Here is a 23,317-nt window from a genome sequence, read left to right on the forward strand (position 1 = left end):
GTCGGGGGGGGGTACTGTCACGCCTGCTCCTGCTCTTTCCCCTGCGTGCTCGAGGGCGCCAGGCTGCCCTGCAATGCACACTCCTGCCACCATCATTACGCAGACCTGCCTTCCCTCGTCACGTGCATCAGCGAATTATTGGACTCACCTGGACTCAATCACCTGTTTATTACCTCCCTTATATTTGTCAGTTCCCCAGCTCTGCTCTCCGCTGCTGCATTGATTGTCTTACATCTGTGTTTTACCCGGTTCTGACACTGTTCCTGTTCTGTTTTCATGTCTGTTCTGACTAAATGTTGACTCCCCGTACCTGCTTCTCTTCTCAAGCGTCATTCCTTACACTTAATAAGTCACAGAAAAAGTTGCATCATTCTGGATTTTAAAAAAAGAAGACAACTGAATATCCCTTTCAGCATGGTGAAGTTATTAAATGCACTTTGGATGGTGTATCAGTACACACAGTCACTACAAAGATACAGCCATCCTTCCTAACTCAGTTGCCATAGAGGAAGGAAATTGCTCATGGATTTCACCATGAGGCCAATGATGACTTTGGAATAGTTACTGAGTTTAATAGCAACTTCAAATGGATCAACAACCCTAGTGGTTACTCCACAATACTAACCTAATTGACAGAGTGAAAAGAAGGAAGCCTGTACAGAATACAAAAATTCCAAAACATGCATCATGTTTGCAAAAAGGTACTAAAGTAATATTGCAAAAGTGTGGCAAAGCAATTAACCTTTTGTCCTGAATATAAAGTGTTATGTTTGGGACAAATCCAATAAAACACATTACTGAGTACCACTCTCCATTTTTTCAAGCATAGTGGTGGCTGCATCATGTTATGGATATGCTTGTAATACTTCATGACTGAGGAGTTTTCCAGGATAAAAAAGAAACGGAATGGAGCTAAGCACAGGCAAAATCCTAGAGGAAAATCTGGTTCAATCTGCTTTCCAACAGACACTGAGAGGCAAATTCGCCTTTCAGCAGGACGGAGTTGCTTACCAAGAAGACCTTGAATGTTCCTGAGTGGCCGAGTTATAGTTTTGACTTTTGCTTGAAAATCTGTGGCAAGACTTGATGGTTTTCTAGCAATGATCAACAACCAATTTGACAGAGCTTGAAGAATTTTTAAAATAATAATGGGCAAATATTATACAATCAAGGTGTGCAAAGCTGTTGGAGACTTTCACACAAAGACTCAGAGCTGTAATCGCTCCCTAAGGTGATTCTAGCATGTATTGACTCAGGGGTGTGAATACTTATTGTAACTTAGACATTTATTTTCACTTTGTCATTATGGGATATTGTGTGTAGATGAGTATGAATTTATTTTATATTGATTCCCTTTTTAATTCAAGCTGTAACACAACAAAATGTGGAATAGGTGAAGGGGTATGAATACTTTCTGAAGGCACTTCAGAATTATAGGTCTTTCAGAGTGCATTAGAAATTTAGAGTCAGGGGTCAGTAAAATGTCACTTTTTCTACAATTTTTTTTCTATTACTTCCATAATGCAATTTAGTATCTTAATTAGATATGAAATAAGATTTCACCTTCTACTTTATGAGGATTCTGGATCCTGGTCCATACCAGCTGAACTATTGAACTATATAATACTATTACCATAGTATAAGTTCTGCAGAAATTGAAAGAAGTTGTACTGAGACTGAGGCTGTCCTAATATGTACACCGTACACACACACATATACAGTGCCTTCAGAAATTATTCAGACCCCTTGACTTTTTCCACATTTTGCTACGGTACAGCCTTAATGTAAAATGGATGAAATAAAGAAAAATACTCAGCAACCTACACACATATCCCATAATGACAGAGTGAAAACAGGTTTCTAGACATTTTTGCACATTTATTAAAAATGTAAAACTGAAATACCTTATGTACATTAGTATTCATTACCTTTGCAATGAGACTCGAAATTGAGCTCAGGTGAATCCTTTTTCCATTGATCATCCATGAGATGTTTCGACAACTTGATTGGAGTCCACCTGTGGTAAATTCAATTGATTGGACATGATTTGGAAAGGCACACACCTGTCTATATAAGGTACCATAGTCGACAGAGCAAAAGCCAAGCCATGAGGTAAAAGGAATTGTCCGTAGAGCTCTGAAACAGGATTGTGTAAAGGCACAGATCTGGGGAAGGGTACCAACAAATGTTTGCAGCATTTTAGGTCCCCAAGAACACAGCGGCCTCCATAATTCTTAAATGAAAGAAGTTTGGAACCACCAAGACTCTTCCTAGAGCTAGCCAACCGGCCAAACTGAGCAATTGGGGGAGAAGCTCTGTAGAGCTCGTCACTCTGACAGAGCTCTACAGTTCTTCTGTGGAGATGGGAGAACCTTCCAGAAGGACAACCATCTCTGCAGCACTCCACCAATCAGGCATTTATGGTAGAGGGTCCAGACGGAAGAAACTTCTCAGTAAAAGGCACATGACAGCCCAGATCATGAAAAACAATACTCTCTGGTCTGAAACAAAACTTTTACTCTTTGGCCTGAATGCCAAACGTCACGTCTGGAGGAAAACTGGAACCATCCCTACGGTGAAGCATGGTGGTGGCAGCATCATGCTTTGGGGATGTTTTTCAGCGGCAGGGACTGGGAGACTAGTCAGGATGGAAGCTGAACAGAGCATAGTACAGAGAGATCTTTGATGCAAAAACCTGCTCCAGAGTGCTCAGGACCTCAGACTGGGGCGGAGGTTCAACCTTCCAACAGGACAACAACCCTAAGCACACAGCCAAAATAACGCAGGAGTGGCTTCGGGACAAGTCTCTGAATGTCCTTGAGTGGCCCAGTCAGAGCCCAGACTTGAACCCGATCGAACATTTCTAAAGAGACCTGGAAATACCTGTGCAGCCACGCTCCCCATCCAACCTGACAGAGCTTGAGAGGATCTGCAGAGAAGAATGGAAGAAACTCACCAAATACAGGTGTGCAAGCTTGTAGCATCAAACCCAAGAAGATTCGAGGCTATAATCGCTGCCAAAGGTGCTTCAACAAAGTACTGAGTATTTCTTAATTTGAATTTGGCACTCTGCCATTTCACCGGATGTTGTCGAGGGGTTCCGCTAGAGGAATGTCAAGCCATAACACGTTTTAAGGTGCTGTTGCAAGTATCAAGTAAGACTATTTTGAAAACCTAAGTGCTAGGACTGTGTTTTTATAATGTCCTGAAGAGGTTCTTTCAGCAGAACATTGACAGCGCATCAATTGTCTGAAATATGTCAATTTGGTTAAGTAAACAACTGTCGGTTAAACAACTGCAAATGCCTTTAATTTCCTATCCGATTTTTTATAACTGTCTTTCAGTCTACGTTATGGTTTACACATTTCTTAAACTTTGTTATAACTTTAAAGATAGAACTTTGTATTTGTCTTGGTATTTATTCTGATAAGAGAAAAAGAAGACTGTGAAAATGAATAATGCATGTCAATATTGATAGTTTGTTACTAGTAAAATATAATATAGGCCTATGAATATATGAAATGTGTATACAAATTCATCACACCACTCAAAAGACTGACTGGTAAATAATTTAATTGCAAAAGGGTATTTAAAAAATATTTCTACAAAGAATGCATTTTTTTAATCAATTTGTTGTTTTTGTCTGCACCATCATTAAATAGATCTCAATGCTTTCAAAGAGGAACAAAATAAATGCAAATCTCAAAGGTTTCTTCCTTTTCCTCTCACTATACATGTACAACACTTGTAAACATCTCACTTTTTTCGATATGTATCTGGAAAGTGACGAGAAGACAGGCATATTAAGTGAGTGTTTAATTTTTTATATATATATATTTATATAAAACAGTGACAGATGAAGAAAAAAAATTCTGAAAAAAATTATATCGGAAAAGGTTAAGGGTTAAAAGTTGTGGGGTTAGATGGGGTGGCGTGTGGAAGGACTAGGGGGTAGGTAGAGGAATGTGAGGCGAGTGTTAACTCCGTATACATTCAGAGAGATGCGGTGATTGGCACAGAGCGAGATACTGTATCTACGATAAATGTATAGACTGCGGACTGGATTGGTTCAGTAGAAAATTATAATACTAGCACCTATGTCCACACACACACTCCATTCACATGTCAACGCTAAGCAGAGATACTGGTCTGTAAGATATGATTAAAGAAAAACACAGAATGATGAACAATCGTCAACTCTTGACAATTCAAGGTCCTAAGTATGAAACATATGTTAGGAACATCTCCCTACAGTGTGAAAAATCTATTTGTTCCAACAATATGTTCAGAGTTGATGTGCAAAGCATTTTAATCATTTTAAGATGTGTAGCTGCAGCATCAGAGCTCATCACTCATTCAGCTTCTTTTTTCCCCAAAACATAAACCAAGACCTAGCACAGCATGTGCAACAAATCAATAGTTCAACCTAGCTCTGAGCTGCTATTTTTCATGAATGGGCATGTCAAACATCTGATTGTATTCAGCCAACTCCATTGTTCACATTCATCAACCGAGTTCTAATAAGTCAATGTCCTAGCTGATGTAGCATTTATACCTCTCCTCACTTTGAGAGCATTATTGTTGTTATCCCTATCCTTATCGTACAGTGCAACTTTTTCAGGTTAGTAAGCCCTTACATGGGACTCATTGAACTGGAAATTCCTCTATTTTAAAAGAATATAAAATGAAATCAAAATAAGGAACACATATTTTTGCATAATATCCTTGATGGCTTCAGAGGGTTCAAAAGAAAGTCTGAAAGAGTAATATGGCAAGACTTGATGCACGGTAGACAACAGAAACCGTCTCGAAGTGAATCTGTGAGGCCAGCACTGCAAGTACCACCCTGCCCAATACAGGTGGTTCATCCCATCCCTCAGCCCCCAACCCCACTCCCCTCCAACTATAACACTGATGGTACGGTCCTAGGGGATGCAGCTGCTATCATTTACAATGGGCGCTCCAGATTGCTGCCTGTCTCCAGGCCAAGGTTGTTGGTCCCCGCACTGTACTAATCAGGCAGAGCCGCAGAGCCCAGACAGAATGATTGCAGCCTGAACAGGAAATAAATACAGATAATCATAGGCCGTCCATCCGTATGTCTGCGCTGGGCTGTGAATGTATCCCTCGGAGCAGCAGATTGGCCACTGCATTAATCAGTCTGACAAGCCGGGTCCAAGGGGCCACTTCTCTGAAAAAAGTGGACTAGGGCCCAATCACGGAGGTGCACACACACTGAGCCCCTTGACGGAGCTCCGTCTACAGACCTATCGGTTTAAGAATGGTCTCTGTCACAGAGCTATACAGTGGGGGCAACGGACAATCTTGGTAACGGACAATATCGAGATGTACAAACACACTTTCAATAAAATCTCCATCGACCATTGAGTGTGTCAACTGTGTCAGGAAGTTTCATTCGGATAAAGGTGCATGGAAGACAACTACTGACAAGTTCACATGGCTACACAATATAATCTTCTTTACAGACGATTGAGAGAAGGGATGGTACAGCTAAAAATCCAGTCTTGGCGGTCACCAATACAATTTGACCTGAAACACACACGCTCAACATACCCACTCACACACAGAAAGATACACTTGAAAGGAGAGAGAGGGAGGTTGTTGGTGCAGAGTGTATACCCCTCGTGGTCTAACCACGGTTTACCCCTTGAAATGCTAAAATCATTGCAGCTGTCCCTAACTTCTCTCTCCCTTTCCCTTCCTAACTTTCTCTCTCTCTCATTCTATTCGTCTTCAATCCCTCACTATCTGCACATTTCACTCAGAATCAAACGACGTCTCACAACAACACTTTCCCAGTTTCTCAAATAGCATTTTGTTTTCATGTTATTTATCTTATTTTTTGTTACAAAACATTACAGGCTGTTTAGAACAACAACAAAAATACATTATCCAATTTTATATGCACGTTTTTATAATAATCAATAATTTGCCGATTCCTCTTGGGTCTTTCCGTTTCCTCTTGATTATTCTTTAGAATAAGTCCACAGTTCGAATGGCCTCTTGTCCAAGTGGGGAGAAAAATAAATACACTGGGTGGAAGTATAGAAATTTAGCTGAAGTTTTAGATACATTATTTATCCAGGTATTAGTAAAAAGAAAGTTACGGTGTCTTTCGTGGTTGCCCTTAGTTTTTGTACGATGCATATATATTTCCAAATGTTTGGATTTCAATAAAAAAAAATGAACAGTTGTCCACAGAATATAGCGAAATTGTTTCCGATATAATTGTTGCTTCTTGTCACTGTTCAGTTCATGCGTTAATTGTCCATGGTGGCGATATAGCTGAAGCTGTATTGTACAGTATTTTGTTACACTCATACATTCGCATACACACAAACACACATACATACTCACGCACAAACACAAGCACACACAAAAGGCTGGTCAGTCTTTGTATTGAGTTGCCACAGTCCTCGCCTAGCTCCTCCCTCCCCATCACACAAAACGTCCAACAGGAGTACTTAGCTCTGACCAGCCATCTTGAAACACAAATCTCCCCAAAATGATGGAACAGAAAAACATAAATGGAAGGCTGATGTAAACAAATTAACAGCAATTCTTATAGTAAGAAAAACACAGTTGATGAGCCAAAATGAGCCAATGGTCCCAAGCTTTGAGAACATCCTGAGTGTGAGTTCCCCCCAGGTTTTAGAAAAAGGTTTGTTCCATACTTTTGGACCTGGTTAGGCCAAACTAATGTGGCCAGTTCCAGCTAAGCAGCTCTCATTTAACCTCTCTGACCCTCTGATTTACCCTCTTCCTCCACGTCCTTCTTAGGCATGTGTCCTTGTACATAATAATACACCTTCAATATGAAGATGGGGAATAACACACACACACCAACAATAAAACAATTTCTATCGTTTTCATTTATCATCTTGGTGTACAAACACTTTTTTGTGTGCGAACGCTCGTTCACGTTTTCCGCTTTTTTTAAACACTTTATACTCAGTGTTCCTCCTTTTCCAACTGTAATGTCCGTCAGGGGGCTTTCCAACAGATGTTGGGGTAGGGTCAAGGTTCAAGGAAATGGATTTTCACAGGAGGAAGACTAAGTTCAGGATACAAGAGGTGGGAGGGGAGGGTTTAAGTCCTGGCCTAACGATCACCCCACACTGAAACAAGTGAGGCACGCATGGGATATGGGTTCTCTTTCTTGTCTTTAGACATGACTTTTTTACAAAATAATCCTGTTAAAAGTCTTATCTGATGGAAAAACGTTGGACTAATAATGTGGAACACAGAAACATAAAACGTTGGCGTGGAAGAAAAATAAGAAAAACACAAGTTCGAGGCACTGTAAGCCAGTTTTGTTTTCGTCTGATTGGCAGAGATGGTCAGGCAGCTAGGGTTTCCTATTGGCTCTCTCTGGCACAGTTCCTCCCCATCCTGTCTGTCCATCTCAGACCTGGACAGGTAGTGTTTGGTTCATCTGTAGTCTCATGTCCTGAATGCTGCCTAGAATCTTCTTCTGGTGGCCGGCCAATGTCACTCCTATCCGAAGAAGGTCTCTGAGAGAGAGAGAGAGCGAGAGAGAGAGAGAGAAAAATAAATAAATAAATAGGTCTAAAACTTGAACCCAAATCATTTTGCACGCTCTGAATAAATGTCATTCAACCTGCTGAAAACCCTCACACTTGCTGGCCAACAGATTTTTCTTGTGGAGTTTTCATTCAATAGGCATCATTTTAAATACGGTGTAGCTTTTAGTTAAAATGTTTTTCGACAGACTAGAATACATTAAGATAATGGGTTAAATATTGTCTCTCTCTCAGGGGTGCGTGCTCAGTCCCCTCCTGTACTCCCTGTTCACTCATGACTGCACGGCCAGGCACGACTCCAACACCATCATTAAATTTACCGATGACACAACAGTGGTAGGTCTGATCACCGACAACGACGAGACAGCCTATAGGGAGGAGGTCAGAGACCTGGCCAGGACAACAACCTCTCCCTCAACGTGATCAAGACAAAGGAGATGATTGTGGACTACAGGAAAAAGAGAACTGAGCACGGCCCCATTCTCATCGACGGGCTGCAGTGGAGCAGGTTGAGAGCTTCAAGTTCCTTGGTGTCCACATCACCAACAAACTAACATGGTCAAAGCACACCAAGACAGCTGTGAAGAGGGTACGACAAAACCTATTCCCCCTCAGGAGACTGAAAACATTTGGCATGGGTCCTCAGATCCTCAAAAGATTCTACAGCTGCACCACCGAGAGCATCCTGACTGGTTGCATCACTGCCTGGTATGGCAACTGCTCGGCCTCCGACCACAAGGCACTACAGTGGGTAGTAAGAACAGTTATAGAGCTTCCTGCCATCCAGGACCTCTATACCAGGCGGTGTCAGAGGAAGGCCCTAAAAATTGTCAAAGCCTCCAGCCACCCAAGTCATAGACTGTTCTCTCTGCTACCGCACGGCAAGCGGTACCGGAGCACCAAGTCTAGGTCCATTCTAAACAGCTTCTACCCCCAAGCCATAAGACTCCTGAACATCTAGTCAATGGCTACCCAGACTATTTGCAGAGCGCCCCCCCCTCACCCCTTCTTTACACCACTGCTACTTTCTGTTGTCATCTATGCATAGTCACTTTGATAACTCTACTTACATGTACATCCTACTTCAAATAACCGGTGCCACCACACATTGACTCTGTATCGGCAACCCCCTGTATATAGTCTTGCTATTGTTATTTCACTGCTGCTCTTTAATTACTTGTTACTTTTATCTCTTATTCTTAGCTGTATTTTTTTTTACTCCATTGTTGGTTAGGGGCTCAGAAGTAAGCATTTCACTGTAAGGTCTACACACCTGTTGTATTCGGCGCATGTGACAAATCAAATTTGATTTCAAAATATATGCATATTCGTCTCCGTTTCAGCACCAATTGGTAGATAAATTTATGAATTTATGAATCATAAAAAAACAGGTTTGGAGAGCCTTTACGTATGAAAGAAAGGAAACAGTGGTTTGATTAATTCTGAAATTGCCACATTCAGTTCTTCAACGCATGATAATGTTGAAAGTTTTGTGTACATACATTGCCTTCAGAAAGTATTCACACCCTTTACTTTTTCCACATTTTGTTGTGTTACAGCCTGAATATAAAATGGATTAAACTGAGTTTTTGTATCACTGGCCTACACACAATACCCCATAATGTCATAGTGGAATTATGTTTTTAGACATTTTTACAAATTAAGTAAAAATGAAAAGCAGAAAAGTATTGAACCAATGAGTATTCAACCCCTTTGTTATGGCAAGTTATGGCAAGTAAAAAAAATCTTAACATTTCACATAACTTGCATGGACTCACTCCATGTGCAATAATAATGTTTAACATGATTTTTTAATGACTACCTCATCTTTGTACGCCACAGATACAATTATCTATAAGGTCCCTCAGTCAAGACAGATAATTTTAACCACAGATTCAACCACAAAAGACCAGGGAGTTTTTCCAATGCCTCACAAAGAAGGGCACAAATTGGGGATTTTTTTTTTTGAAAGCAGACATTGAATATCCCTTTGAGCATGGTGAAGTTATTAATTCAACTTTGGATGGTGTATCAATACACCCAGTCACTGCAAAGATACAGACACCCTTCCTAACTCAGTTGCATATTGATCTGGTACTGGTACTCCCTGTAAATAGCTCCATTCTTGTGCATTTAATTTTATTCCTCTAGTGTTACTCTTTTTTATTAAATATTTTACTCTACATTGTTGGGAAGGGCTCGTAAACAAGCATTTCATCTGCAACGTGTAGGGAGTTATTCGGCACATGTGACAACTAAAATTTGGTTTGCTAGATAAGAAGGAAACTACTCAGGGATTTCACCATGGTGACTTTAAAACAGTTAGAGTTTAATGGCTGTGATAGGAGAAAACAGAGGATGGATCATCAACATTGTAGTTACTCCACTATACTAACATAAATGACAGAGTGAAAAGAAGGATGCCTGTACATAATAAAAATACTCCAAAACATGCATCCTGTTTGCAATAAGGGACTAAAGTAAAACTGGAAAAAAATGTGGCAAAGAAATTAACTTTATGTCCTGAATACAAAGTGTTATGTTTGGGGCAAATACAACACATCACAAAGTAAAGCTCTTCATATTTTCAAGCATGGTGGTGGCTGCATCATGTTATGGGAATGCTTGTCATCGGCAATATCTAGGGAGTTCTTTAGGATAAAAAATAATTGGAATAGAGCTAAGCACAGGTAAAATCCTAGAGGAACACCTGGTTGTCAGCTTTCCAACAGACACTGGGAGGCAAATTCACCTTTCAGCAGGATAATAACCTATATCATGAGGCAAAATATACACTGGAGTTGCTTACCAAGACGACATTGAATGTTCGTGAGTGGGGGGGGGATCATTGTCTAGCAACAACCAACTTGACAGAGCTTGAATACATTTTTTAAGTCCAGATGACTTACCTAGAAAGACTCACAGTTGTAGTTGCTGCCTAAAATGTATTGACTCAGTGGTGTGAATACTTATGTAAATGAGATATTTATTGAAAATGAAATACAGAAATATGAAAACGTTTCTCAAAACATTTGTGTGAAGATATTATTTTTTTAAATCCATTTTGAATTCAGGTTGTAACATAAAATGTGGAATAAGTCAAGGGGTATGAATTCTTTCTGAAGCCACTGTAGAATTATAATAGGGAGAATATTGTACAATAGTAGGCTATACCCTTGTCTATTGCCTGGACTAACCATGGATCTGTGTGATGACACGCCCAAGTATTGCGCCATGCATCAGGTTCAAACTTTTGCTGCTTGGTCTGTGCTCCACTCCATAATGATTTAATTAGTGACGCGTTGACAGAGGAAGAAAATTAAGGTAAACAAAACAATGTAATTAAATGGAATGATAATATAGGCAATACCAACAGTAACTAACAGTAAATTGGCAGTTTAATATATGTGGTTATTAGGCCTAATGACGGTCAATACTGACAGTGGCTAATATTTAACATGATAGAAATAGGAGACAGAGAACATCGGGGTAGCCATTAATTAAAACATTCAAGAATGCCCATCCCTGCAAGTTGAAAGGGCGTACAATTTAAATTCAGCGTAATGGCATTGCATTTCATAAACTTTACTGTGGGAAAGTTGATATGCTTCAGTTTGCTGCCATATGACTGGTTTCACATTTGTCTCCAGAGATTATAAGGTAAAATAGATATAGAGCAAGTGTCATTTATATTTACAATTCCCGTATCCAAACGGATTGCTCATTTACCAAGCTCTTATCAAAAACTATTATCAAGTTGTAAATTGCAGTGCTTGGAGAATGCTGTTCTTAATATCAGAAAAAAGTTAAGTAGATGTTTTTTCCACTTGGAACCGTTAGGTTCGTTAGACCTTATTCATTGTTTACTCACGTGTAAAGGTGGTGGAATTATTTGGGAATAAAGTCAATGTCAGAATACGGCATATCTGTATACACACCTCCGCCACACCTTAATTTATTCGACCCCCACCATAGGGCATTACATGGACTCTACAATTTGGTCCTGCCGTACATACCTACACGTACACTACGATCACAAGATGCAGGCCTTCTTATTATCCCTAGAATTTCTAAGCAAACTGCTGGAGGCAGGGCTTTCTCCTTTGGAGCTCCATTTTTATGGAATGGTCTGCCTATCCATGTGAGAGACACAGACTCGGTCTCAACCTTTAAGTCTTCATTGAAGACGTATCTCTTCAGTAGGTCCTGAGTGTAGTCTGGCCCAGGGGTGTGAAGGTGAACGGAAAGGCACTGGAGTGACGAACCGCTCTTGATGTCTCTGCCTGGCCGGTTCCCCTCTCTCCACTGGGATTCTCTGCCTCTACCCCTATTACGGGGGCTGAGTCACTGGCTTACTGGTGCTCTTCCATGCCGTCCCTAGGAGGGGTGTGTCACGTCGTGCCAGGCTTTTTTGCTCTATACTCGACTTGAGTGGGTTGAGTCATTGACATGATCTTCCTGTCTTGCGAGGCCTGTGCGGTGGAGGAGATCTTGGTGGGCTATACTCAGCCCTGTTTCAGGGTAGTAAGTTGGTGGTCTGTTGATATCCCTCTAGTGGTGTGGGGGCTGTGCTTTGGCAAAGTGAGGGGGGTTATATCCTGCCTGGTTGGCCCTGTTCGGGGGTATCGTCGGACGGGGCTGCAGTTTCCATCGACTTCCCTCTGTCTCAGCCTCCAGTATCTATGTCCCAGGGGGCTAGGGTCAGTCTGTCCTAACTGGTGAAATTCTCCTGTCTTACCAGGTGTCCAGTGTGAACTTAAGTATGCTCCCTCTAATTCTCTCTCCCTGTCTTCCTCATCTCCCTGAGCCTCCAAGCCCTAGGACCATGCCTCAGGACTACCTGGCCCGATGACTCCTGGCGGTCCCCAGTCAACCTGGTTGTGCTGCTGCTCCAACTCAACTGTTCTGCCTGCGGCTATGGTACAATGACCTGTTCACCGGATGTGCTACCTTGTCCCGGACCTGCTGTTTTCGTCTCTCACTCCTTCTCTCTCTCTCTCTACCGCACCTGCTGTCTCGACCTCTGAATGCTCGACTATGAAAAGCCAACTGACATTTACTCCTGAGGTGCTGTCCTGTTGCACACTCTACAACCACTGTGATTATTATTTGACCGTGCTGGTTATCTATGAATGTTTGAACATCTTGAAGAATGATCTGGCCTTAATGACCATGTACTCTTATAATCTCCACCCGGCACAGCTAGAAGAGGAATGGTCACCCCTCAGAGCCTGATTCCTCTCCAAGTTTCTTCCTAGGTTCCTGCCTTTCTAAGGAGTTTTTCCTAGCCACCACGCTTCTACATCTCCATTGCTTGCTGTGTGGGGTTTTAGGCTGGGTTTCTGTATAAGCACTTTGTGACATCTACTGATGTAAAAAGGGCTTTATAAATACATTTGATTGATTACATTTGATTGACATATGCCAGTAGGTTTACATGAGAACAAATACAGTTTGCCCTTGTGGACAGCAGTTATCAGCAGTTATCAGATAACAGCAGTTATCAGCAGTTATCAGATAACAGCAGTTATCTGTGTACACCAATAAAATGGCTTCCATGTGTAACAGTATAGCTTCTGTCCCTCTCCTCGCCCCTACCTGGGCTCGAACCAGGGACCCTCTGCACACATAGACAACGGCCACCCTCGAAGCATCGTTACCCATCGCTCCACAAAAGCCACAGCCCTTGCAGAGCAAGGGGAACAACTACTTCAAGGTCTCAGAGCGAGTGAGGTCACTGATTGAAAAGCTATTAGCGCGCACCCCGCTAACCATTTCACATCGGTTACACTCACCCCCTTTTGACCTCCTCCTTTTCCGCAGCAACCAGTGATCCGGGTCAACGGCATCAATGTAACAGTATAGCTTCCGTCCCTCTCCTCGTCCCTACCTGGGCTCGAACCAGGGACGCTCTACACGCATCAACAACTGCCTCCCACGAAGCATCGTTACCCATCGCCGCAGCCCTTGCAGAGCAAGGGGAACAACTACTTCAAGGTCTCAGAGCAAGTGACGTCACCGATTTGAAACGCTATTAGCGCGCACCCCGCTAACTAGCTAGCCATTTCATATCGGTTACACTTGAGTCATGTCAACAAAATGGTGACACTCCTCAGTGCACTGATACCTGGGTCAGATGTAACATACTTCAATATCCTGGCAGGTGGGCGAGAAGAGGAAAATAGTAATGGGGAAGGGAGGTTAATATTTTAACAGTGCTTTATGCCACTGTGGGCCAGCTGGTGCTTTTCACGTAACTAAAACCAATCTGCCAGCTAGACAGCCAGCCAAACAACCTGTCAGTCGAGAAAACAAGTTAGTTATTGAGAAAACCAAGCGAGTGAGGAAGTCAGTCATGGAACATTCTGTCAGTAGCCAATCAGTTATTTCTGCAACAGACTGTAAGTCAGTGTGTCAACTAGTCAGTGATCGAGAAAATTAAAGAAGTTAGAAATTATGTCAGTCAAAGAACAATCAGTCAGTAGCCAACGACTTATTCATATAACAGACTAGACTGCCAGTCAGTGAGTCAACTGGTAGGTCATTTGATGGTGATTTGTCTAGTCTTACACAGTCAGTTAGATGACAAAGCTGTCTTGAAAGACAAGACTGGAAGAGAACAGTAATCCATCCTTTCAATCAATCAATCAATCTCATAGCAGTCACCCAGGTTGACTTGTCTTTTAACAGTTTCTCAAACTGTCTTCATAGTTCAAAAGAGGACAGAGAGAGTTCACTCCAAAATGCGAGAAGCAATGGGGGAAATATGAAAATGACACCCACACAGCAGCCTTATTAAAGAATGGCAGCTATGAAAAAAGCTGCAGCACCTGTTTGGCCGCAGCCAGTCAGACGGTGTAATCTAATCGTCTTAGCGGTGTTAGTTTAACACTAAGGCCTCATGTACCGGATTGTTAGGAATAATATCACAAGGACTCCCTTTTCCGCTCTTTTGTTTGTTTTCCCCTTGCCGATAACGAAGGAGAGAGCAAACCACGGTCGGCATCTGGGGGAACGATTAGCAAACCACGAGGGCCCAGCGCCTGTCTGGATCCTCTCCGTTCACACAGACAAAGACACACATATGCACACATAAACTCAACCTTGTACACAGACACCATGCCCTTTGCAAGTCTGCATGTCTCTGTTGTCCTCTGCATTTGCACACACAGACAAATACACACACACACACTGCATACTACCTCTTCTATTGCTTTTACTACGTATTTTAGACTTGAGACTTTTATTGTTATTATTGATTCATGTACTGCATTGTTGAGGGAGCTAGCACATAAGCATTTCACTGCACCTTTTGTACCTGCTGTAAAGTGTGTACACGACGAATAAAATGTAATTTTATTTTGATTTGACACAAACAATTTTGCCTAAATTAAATAAATTGTCTTTTTGTTTCCATTGCAATCCCTCATCACTCCAGCAATGGAGGATAAAATGATCATAAATGCAAGCCATTAGAGGAGTTACCTGCCATTAAGGGCAGGAGAGAGCCACTGTACAGCACACTTGTCAGCCTGCCAAATTGAAACAAATCCCCTATTAACCACTTAATGAGGATGATATATTGATCATTATTATCATTATTCCTTTTTTTGATCACAACTGGCCCCGTTTCCATGACTTCTATGCACACTTCCTGCTATATAAATAACGTGCCAAGCTGGCTCTGAAAACATTGCTCATGTTCATTAGGCCCCAAATGAAAGAAAATGGACTGAAACAGGGAGGGACTACCAGGACTTGTCCAATGATAAACGTTCCTTTTCATTTTGCGTTGCAAAACCTTTTATAACGTTTTGTTTCCTAATGAACACAACCCAGTTCTGTGTCAACTCTAGGTTATTATTGCTGGAAGGGAAGGTGTCGTGAGGTAACGTGCACTATGGAGGAAGAGTGTATGTAGTGTCCTTCAAGTCTCTCCAGGATGAGGAAGAACCTTCAGGAGAAGTGCTTTTTCTCTTATTGTGTTTTCACTTCAGGGTCAATTGGTGTTTGTGGACCCTTATCTCGAATGGTCTCTCACTAGTTGTACAACTGACTAGATATCCGCCTTTTCCTTTCCAATCACATACAATGATAACAGTAACAGCAGCAGCCACCATTATTCCCAAAGCATCTCAATTTGTAGTGTTACTAACTCTAGAGAACAACACTGTCCTGGTTCATACTGTACAATATGTGTGAGAACTGGGCCTCTGTGAGTGAATATTTAAATGCAATTTGAATGTCTCCAGTCATGTAAATTTCAAGGGCCATGCTCTCACTGGCACCCTAAGGATGTCTACTCACGTAGACATCATGTCTACAATGAGGCCGTTTGAATTCACCTGAGGTTAATTCTATTTGGTTGATTAAAATTGACTATTTCCCAACTACGTGGTGGGCCGACGCCGAAAACAGTGAAGTGGATCGATCTACTGTATGTCGAGGGAGGGGCTGATTTTTTGCACATGACAATATTCTTATGATTAATGTCAAACTTGTTGCCACCTTCAATTCTTGCACATTTTTTCAGAAAATGTATTCTGAACAAAAATATAAACGCAACATGCAACAATTTTACTGAGATACAGTTCATATAAGGAAATCAGTCAATTGAAATGAATGAATTAGATCCTAATCTATGGATTTCACATGACTGGGCAGGGGCGCAGCCATGGGTGGGCCTGGGAGGGCATAGACTCACCCACTGGGGAGCCAGGCGCAGCCAATCAGAATACATTTTTCAGACAGAAAATCTCCTCAGTTTCATCAGCTATCTGGTGTGGCTGGTCTCAGACGATCCCACAAGTGAAGAAGCCGGATGTGGAGCTCCTGGGCTGGCATGGTTTCAAGTGGTCTGTGGTTGTGTGGCCAGTTGGACGTATGGCCAAATTCTCGAAAATGACATTGGAGGCAGCTTATAGTAGAGAAATGAACATTCAATTATCTGGCAACAGCTCTGGTGGACATTCCTGCAGTCAGCATGCCAATTGCATGCTCCCTCAAAACTTGAGACATCTGTGGCATTGTGTTATGTGATAAAGCTGCACATTTTAGAGTGGCCTTTTACTGTCCCCGGCACAAGGTGCACTTGTGTAATGATCATGCTGTTTAATCAGCTTCTTGATATGCCACACCTGTCAGGTGGATGGATTATCTTGGCAAAGGAAAATTCTCACTAATAGGGATGCAAACAAATGTGTTCACAAAATTTGAGAGAAATACGTTTTTTGTGAATCTGGAACATTTCTGGGATCTTGATTTCAGCTCATGAAACATGGGACCAACACTTGAAATGTTGCGTATATATTTCAACACTGTCTGCTCAGGCAAATTTGCTCAACCTAGAACCAATCAGAACTCCTGTACATATGCCTCGTGATGAAGGCAGCTAATGGCCTGCTTCTATCTAAGATGGAAAAACAGTGTCAGTGTGTTAAGAGGAACTAACATTAACTACCAAAGACTAAATAAGATAATTATCTGTTTTTGAGTGCACGTTGACCATTTAGACAATTTATTGAAAACTATCCAATGTTACAGTTGACTAGCCTAGCCAGCTAATACTATAAACATCAATGCGCCTGCTCAGGAAGCTAGTGTTTCATTAGCTATCACTCTGTCAGTGAATACAATGTTGAATTATGTTTTGGCAAGATTGTCTCATTTCAAGTTAGCTGATTTAATAGAAACCCAAATAAAAGCATGTAGATAAATGTGTGTGTGTCATTTATGCTAGATTGGAGGTTCAAAAATGACAGCTGCACAGGCATATTAGCCAATACATACGGCGTAGCCTACTAGGGCTGTCCCCGACAAAAACAAATCTTGGTCGACCGAGAGTCGTCCTATTCTTTTGACAAATCGATTGGTCGAAATGTTTAAACTTATTTTTCCATATATAGACTGAAACCCTATGTGTTTGAATAAAACCTACTACATATGCACTGAGCTTGTCTGATGCTTTAAGCACACTGTTTGATGAAATAATTAAGAAAAACAAATGACTCAAGAAAGAGCCCAATGGGCACACTGTGTTAAAGAAAATTACAGCGAGTGCCTGTGTGACTGGCGCAAGTTGTCTCGCTCTCCTCCCTACTGCAGCTGAAAGGCACCACAGCACAGCAAGTGTTTATTGCGCTGTCCGTGCTGAAGCTGTGACATCATTTCAGCCATGTAGTTTCTCAATTGTTTCTGATTGAAAAGTTCTGTAACCGAAATCCCTAATTCGTTAAGGAAAAGCATTTTCTATTCCCTCAACCCTTGCTCTCTATATGTGAAACATGTAAGCATCACATGCGACCAATAGGGCCAGACCTATAGCCTATCACAATCACTTCAATAAATTGGTTATAACAAACTCCGAACACAGTCATGTTGACAGCAAAATGGATGCGGAGGAGGTGAAAAAGAACTCAAAATGGGTGAATGTTTACTAGTTGCTCAGAAGGGAAAGGCAAGTCAGATCTGTGGAAGACATTTGACTTGGTTGTGGAAACTACTGGAGATCAAGAAAAAATATGATATAGGAGCAAGCGTTGCGTGAGTATTATGTGTGCCAACAGTTGCTGTTAGATTACAATATTATTATTTTTTTCTGACCATTTGGAACAGTGTAAACAACACTAAATAAATAATGGTAATAGAGAGTCTGATCTAAGGAAGAAAATATAAAGCCTTTATTACAGCAGACTAAAAACATTATTGAATTGCAGTTTATTTATTGTTTAGGCAAATTATTCAAAAGCTCCCTTTGCTATTTAATTTAAAAACAAAAATGCTCAATTGCAAATCAAAGCATGAATGTCAGGTATGTTGTGTGATGGCATGAACAAATTAATGATTGATTGATACAGTAGCCTATATATTTAAATTTGGGCCTAAGTATGTTACGGTGTTAAGACTAAACAGGAGGCACTCTGAGGCGTACAGCTCAATGGTGGTTATACAAGGCTACTATACTAAGCCTATTAATGATAATGACATTAATTATTATGATCATCATTTAGCAATATACAATTCATACGCACAAAAACTTATGAACAAAGCATTCACTGTGAAAGTTGATACACAGTGTAGGCCCTTCATATATAGGCTATGAGCATCACTTCTTCGGGATCGGTGTCCCTTCCACGGGACGGTTAAGCTAACGTAGGCTAATGCGATTAGCACAACAAGAAAATGTCCCGGGACATAGACATATCTGATATTGGCAGAAAGCTTAAATTCTTGTTAATCTAACTGCACTGTCCAATTTACAGTAGCTATTACAGTGAAATAATACCATGCTATTGCTTGAGGAGAGTGCACAATTTTGAACATGAAAAGTTATTAATAAACAAATTAGGCACATTTGGGCAATCTTGATACAACAGAAATGCAATGGTTCTTTGGATCAGTCTACAACTTTGCACATACACTGCTGCCATCTAGTGGGAAAAATCTAAATTGCACCTGGGCTGGAATAATACATTATGGCCTTTCTCTTGTATTTCAAAGATGATGCTACAAAAAAATACAAAAGAATGATTGTTTTTTTCTTTGTATTATCTTTTACCAGATCTATTGTTTTATATTCTCCTACATTCCTTTCACATTTCCACAAACTTCAAAGTGTTTCCTTTCAAATGGTACCAAGAATATGCATATCCTTGCTTCAGGGCCTGAGCTACAGGCAGTTAGATTTGGGTATGTCATTTTAGGCAAAAATTGAAAAAAGGGGCGGATCCTTATCGAATCAGTTATTGTTTTCTTGCAGTGAGCAACACCTGTCAAACTCATACATTTCTCTCTAAACACAGGGATGTTGATTCGCACAGGACTAGTATTATCAGAGGACCTTGGTATTCTCAAAATAACTGTAGGTTATTCTGGCTGGAATTGTTACTCTCTTGCCATGTACAAATTACTGACATGGCAGATTCGAACTAGACTTAAATTACATATGGTGTTTTTTTGCTTGTACACATAATTACATTACCGACCACCCCCAGTAAATCTAATCCCGTCCGAATAGGGTTTAAGGCAAGGGCTATTTCCTCATCTCTGCTGTTGCTGCCTTCGCCAATTCCAATATGCTGGTTATTTTTGTTATTATGCACATAGCAACATAGGGAAACATGCCAATTCTACAGCGCACTGAAGATTATGTTTCAGAAACATGTACAGCAACCATATCCAACGCGGGAGAAAGCGCATTTGTTAAAAAAGCGCATTTGTTATAAAATAATATTAGATTTATTAGTGGTGCACCATTATTTTTACATAATAGAACCATATACTATTTCAGTATCACATGTCTTGGACTGTGCCATCCCTGTGGCTGCCGCAATGGACTAGTCCTCTGAGACAGGCGCAAATCAGACAGGTGTCTTGTGGACCATGAACATTTTTTATAATTGCGACTGCTCGACTAAAGACACCTCCGTCAAACAATAGCCCATTCACCAAACAATTGACCAGTCAACTGAATGGGGTCAGCCCAATAGCCTACACATATGCTGTAGCATACCTTAGAATATAATCTTCTTGTATAATGTGCTCTGCAATAAGATAAGCAGAGATTAATTTCTAAACCAGATGAGTTCTCAAATAGCAACTGCCCAATACCATGGTGGGTATGCATAATGTTGGATGTATTGGGATATAATGAATGGATAATGACAAAGAGCCTGTAGGATTATAGAAAAATCAGTTGGGAAATTAATGTTTGAGATTCAAATACTATATGTTCAGTGAATGTGATTATATTTAGGGGGGTTCAATTATTAACTTTCTTATTAACCTTCTGTGCCAAAACCTTGCCAATTCATTCATTATTCTACTAACTATGACTGAGTGTGAGACATGTTTTCCATAATGTAAGTTGCATGCATGTACATTCGAACAAAGAACGCCATCACAAAGTGTTTCACCATTTATTGAATACGGAGACAAATAGCAAAGATGTCTCAGTATTTGAAGTATCTAAATATAGTGTAACCTACCAATCAAATTTCAATTGCCGGGGAGGGCATTATCTTACAATGTTGCAGTCCAGAAATGAGAGGTTTATCATATATGTCAAAAGCATAGATGGTAAACGCATTCTTCAGTATGCCTCCTTGTCTCTAGGGGCATTTGTGTGCCCGGACCACACAGGCATATCAAAAGAATCCCACCCTGGTCACCAATGTAGCTGACCAATGAATGGAGAGACAAGTCCCTTAACAGAACGCAAGCTAAAGCTTGTATGGTCCAGAGAGGTGAACTCTACCATCTATGGCAAAATCATGGGCTCCTGATGGGGACAATAGATTTCTCATCGTTGTATGTTACGATAGTAAAATGTAGTCTTTGAGATGCTCAAACAAGCACGTGTATCTGTAGTTGGTGTTTTTGAACTCTAAAATGCACTACTGTGTAAGACAAAATCCACAAAGAAAAGACAACTGGCAAATGCGTATGTGGTCCCAATGTCTAAATAGTGAGGGCAGGGGTAGTTCGATCTGCAGTAGAATGGTTGTCCTCACAGGTGAGTGAATCAGCCCATGCTTGGTGAATAGCACTTGGTTGATCTCTAGGAGCAGGACACAGGAGAGCTGAATAGATAATGTGATACAAAAGAAAGATACAATAATTAATAAAATAAATCACAGCAAAGGAATGTAGTTTGTGAGCTAGAAAATGAACATCCTGACAGTCTGGGGCAGGGTGCTATGCAATCATCCTACTCCAACTATTGACAGGGATAATGTAGTATTTCTTATTTGTCAGTATGAAAGACATTTGTGGGTCCTGCATTGATGATTGTATTAGATGTACACTGCTTGTCCTATATATTTTTGTAGTCTTATTATTACTTGGAATAAACTGTTAGCTAAAATGCTCCTTGTCCCGGAATGACATGCTAGCTATTGATAAAGCTATCTGCTCCTGTTAGCTAGAATCACATCTACTTGTTGTAACCTACTAGCTAACTAGAAAGCTAGCTATATTACTAAGGTTTCTGTGTTCTAAGTTGGGAGTCATTTTAGAGCTTGCATTGATGGTATCACGTTTCTCTAACTAAATAGTTAAATTACAAATAAAAAATAAAAACTTTACCTGATAGCAGATCTCTCTCGAACTGTCAACAGCTGTCTTCTACCTTAGGTATGGATAACATGATTGGCAGACGTGATAAGCATAGATAGTACCATGGATAGTGCACAAGTTTGTATTGGTTTACAGATTAGTACTCAGATGCATTTGCCTGTCCAGTTAGCGAACATAAAAGTAAGCATTTTGAAAAACATTGCTAAAATTGACATTGCCAACAAACAGAATTGTGTTCAAAAGAAATGAATATACACAATATGTAAAAAAAAAATTAAAAAAACATCTCCACCCTCGACAGAAATCTATCATCTCAAAAACTAAAGCAGAAAGCTTGCTAGGACCCACCGCCTAAGTCACTCACCCACACTCTACTCTTGCCATATCAACGAGGCCTTTTGAACTGAACTAACCTGAATTGAGTTTGGGTGAATCGAGGAATCAACTCATGTCTCAACGAAGCCATTTGAACTCAACTAAACCAAACCAAATATAATTAATCGGAATCGACTCATTCTTCACTCACTCTGCTGTCATCTGGGCCACGAGATCGAAGGAGGCGAAGCCGGCATTGAGGAAGTTGTCGCGATAGCGGCTCATCTTGATGGCATCCAGCCAGTCTCCCACAGTGGTGAAGGTGGTGTAGTCAGGGACGCATCGGTCGAGCAGAGGCTGCGACGCCCTACAGGAGGGAGGAGGAGAGTGAGACAAAAGAGAGAGGGTTAAGGTCACGCCTCGCCTCCAGCACCAATGAAACCTCACTCCCAAACCCCCAAAACGCCACCTCGCTCTCCCCCTCGCTGCCCTTGTAGGGTCAAGGGTCAATCGCCTCTGTCGCCTAACATAACCACCTTTGGTTACCGTTGGAGACTGGCTTGGCCAGGCGTGTGTGTTCTCTTTGGCATGATGACCAATGCTAACGAGACAAAAGGTGTGCAAACACAATACGGCGAAGGTGGAAAGACATTTCCTCAAGAATCTCTTGGACAGCGTGGAGATATTTGTGGACTGTCAACGTGTGTGTGTATGTGCACGTGTGTGTGTGTATGTGCACGTGTGTGTGTATGTATACACCTGTCGACACCCAACGAGGCCCTCGGACTCTCCAAAAAACCCAACCACCCCTGATTGATGTCATAGATAGGGCGGCCACCTTGCAGTTTTAATAAACAGCAGTGGAAGTTTGAAAAGAGAGGGAGAGCGAGGGTGAACGAAGGAAGGGGGGAGAAAGGGATAGAATGAAAAAAGGGGGAAGAAAGAGGAGAAAGAGAACCTCTGTCTCTGTGTAGCTCTCTCTCTCTGACCGCTCTCTGCTCTGTTGATCCTTGTCGTCTTTTGGTGGCATTAGATTCACAATCAAAGGTGAATGGAAAAAGAGAGAGAGCGAGTTAATAAGAGTCAATACAGAGGCTCCATTGAAGGGTTGACTGCTGCAGAGGGATAGGAGGAGTGCTCTTTAACAAGGCCTGCGCTTCAGGGCCCCGAGGGTTCAGGCCAGCCACCATCAACCATCAGACACAGTTCCCTCTTAATAGAGCATTGTTAGCCACTTTCTGAAGTCTCGTACTGAAGAGGAAGGTGTCTAGCCTGATCCCAGATCTGTTTGTGCTGTCTTGCCAACTCCTTATGGTCAGTGGAAAGACAGCCCAAACAGAGGATGTGGAATCAGGCTAGAA

At 41.3% G+C, this 23,317-nt stretch overlaps 1 protein-coding gene across 10 annotated transcripts in view; it reads right to left on the reverse strand.

The window, feature by feature from the left end:
• Nucleotides 1-3,556: 3,556 nt before the first annotated feature.
• The window catches only part of LOC115157920 (ephrin type-B receptor 3), a 117,104-nt gene continuing 97,343 nt past the window's right edge, over nucleotides 3,557-23,317 (reverse strand). For 3 of the 10 annotated variants that reach the window (XM_029706256.1, XM_029706258.1, XM_029706252.1), the window contains 2 exons: nucleotides 22,168-22,323; nucleotides 3,557-7,535 (listed from right to left, as the gene is read on the reverse strand). In XM_029706256.1, coding sequence (XP_029562116.1) covers nucleotides 7,427-7,535; nucleotides 22,168-22,323 — 265 coding nt within the window. In that variant the 3' untranslated portion in view covers nucleotides 3,557-7,426. Of the gene's footprint in view, nucleotides 7,536-20,468; nucleotides 21,146-21,650; nucleotides 21,694-22,167; nucleotides 22,324-23,317 lie in introns of those variants that run through there. The other 7 variants (XM_029706255.1, XM_029706254.1, XM_029706253.1 and 4 more) reach the window with 4 other exon arrangements.

The sequence above is a fragment of the Salmo trutta genome, chromosome 22 (assembly GCF_901001165.1).
Source record: "Salmo trutta chromosome 22, fSalTru1.1, whole genome shotgun sequence".
NCBI classification, from domain to species: domain Eukaryota; kingdom Metazoa; phylum Chordata; class Actinopteri; order Salmoniformes; family Salmonidae; genus Salmo; species Salmo trutta.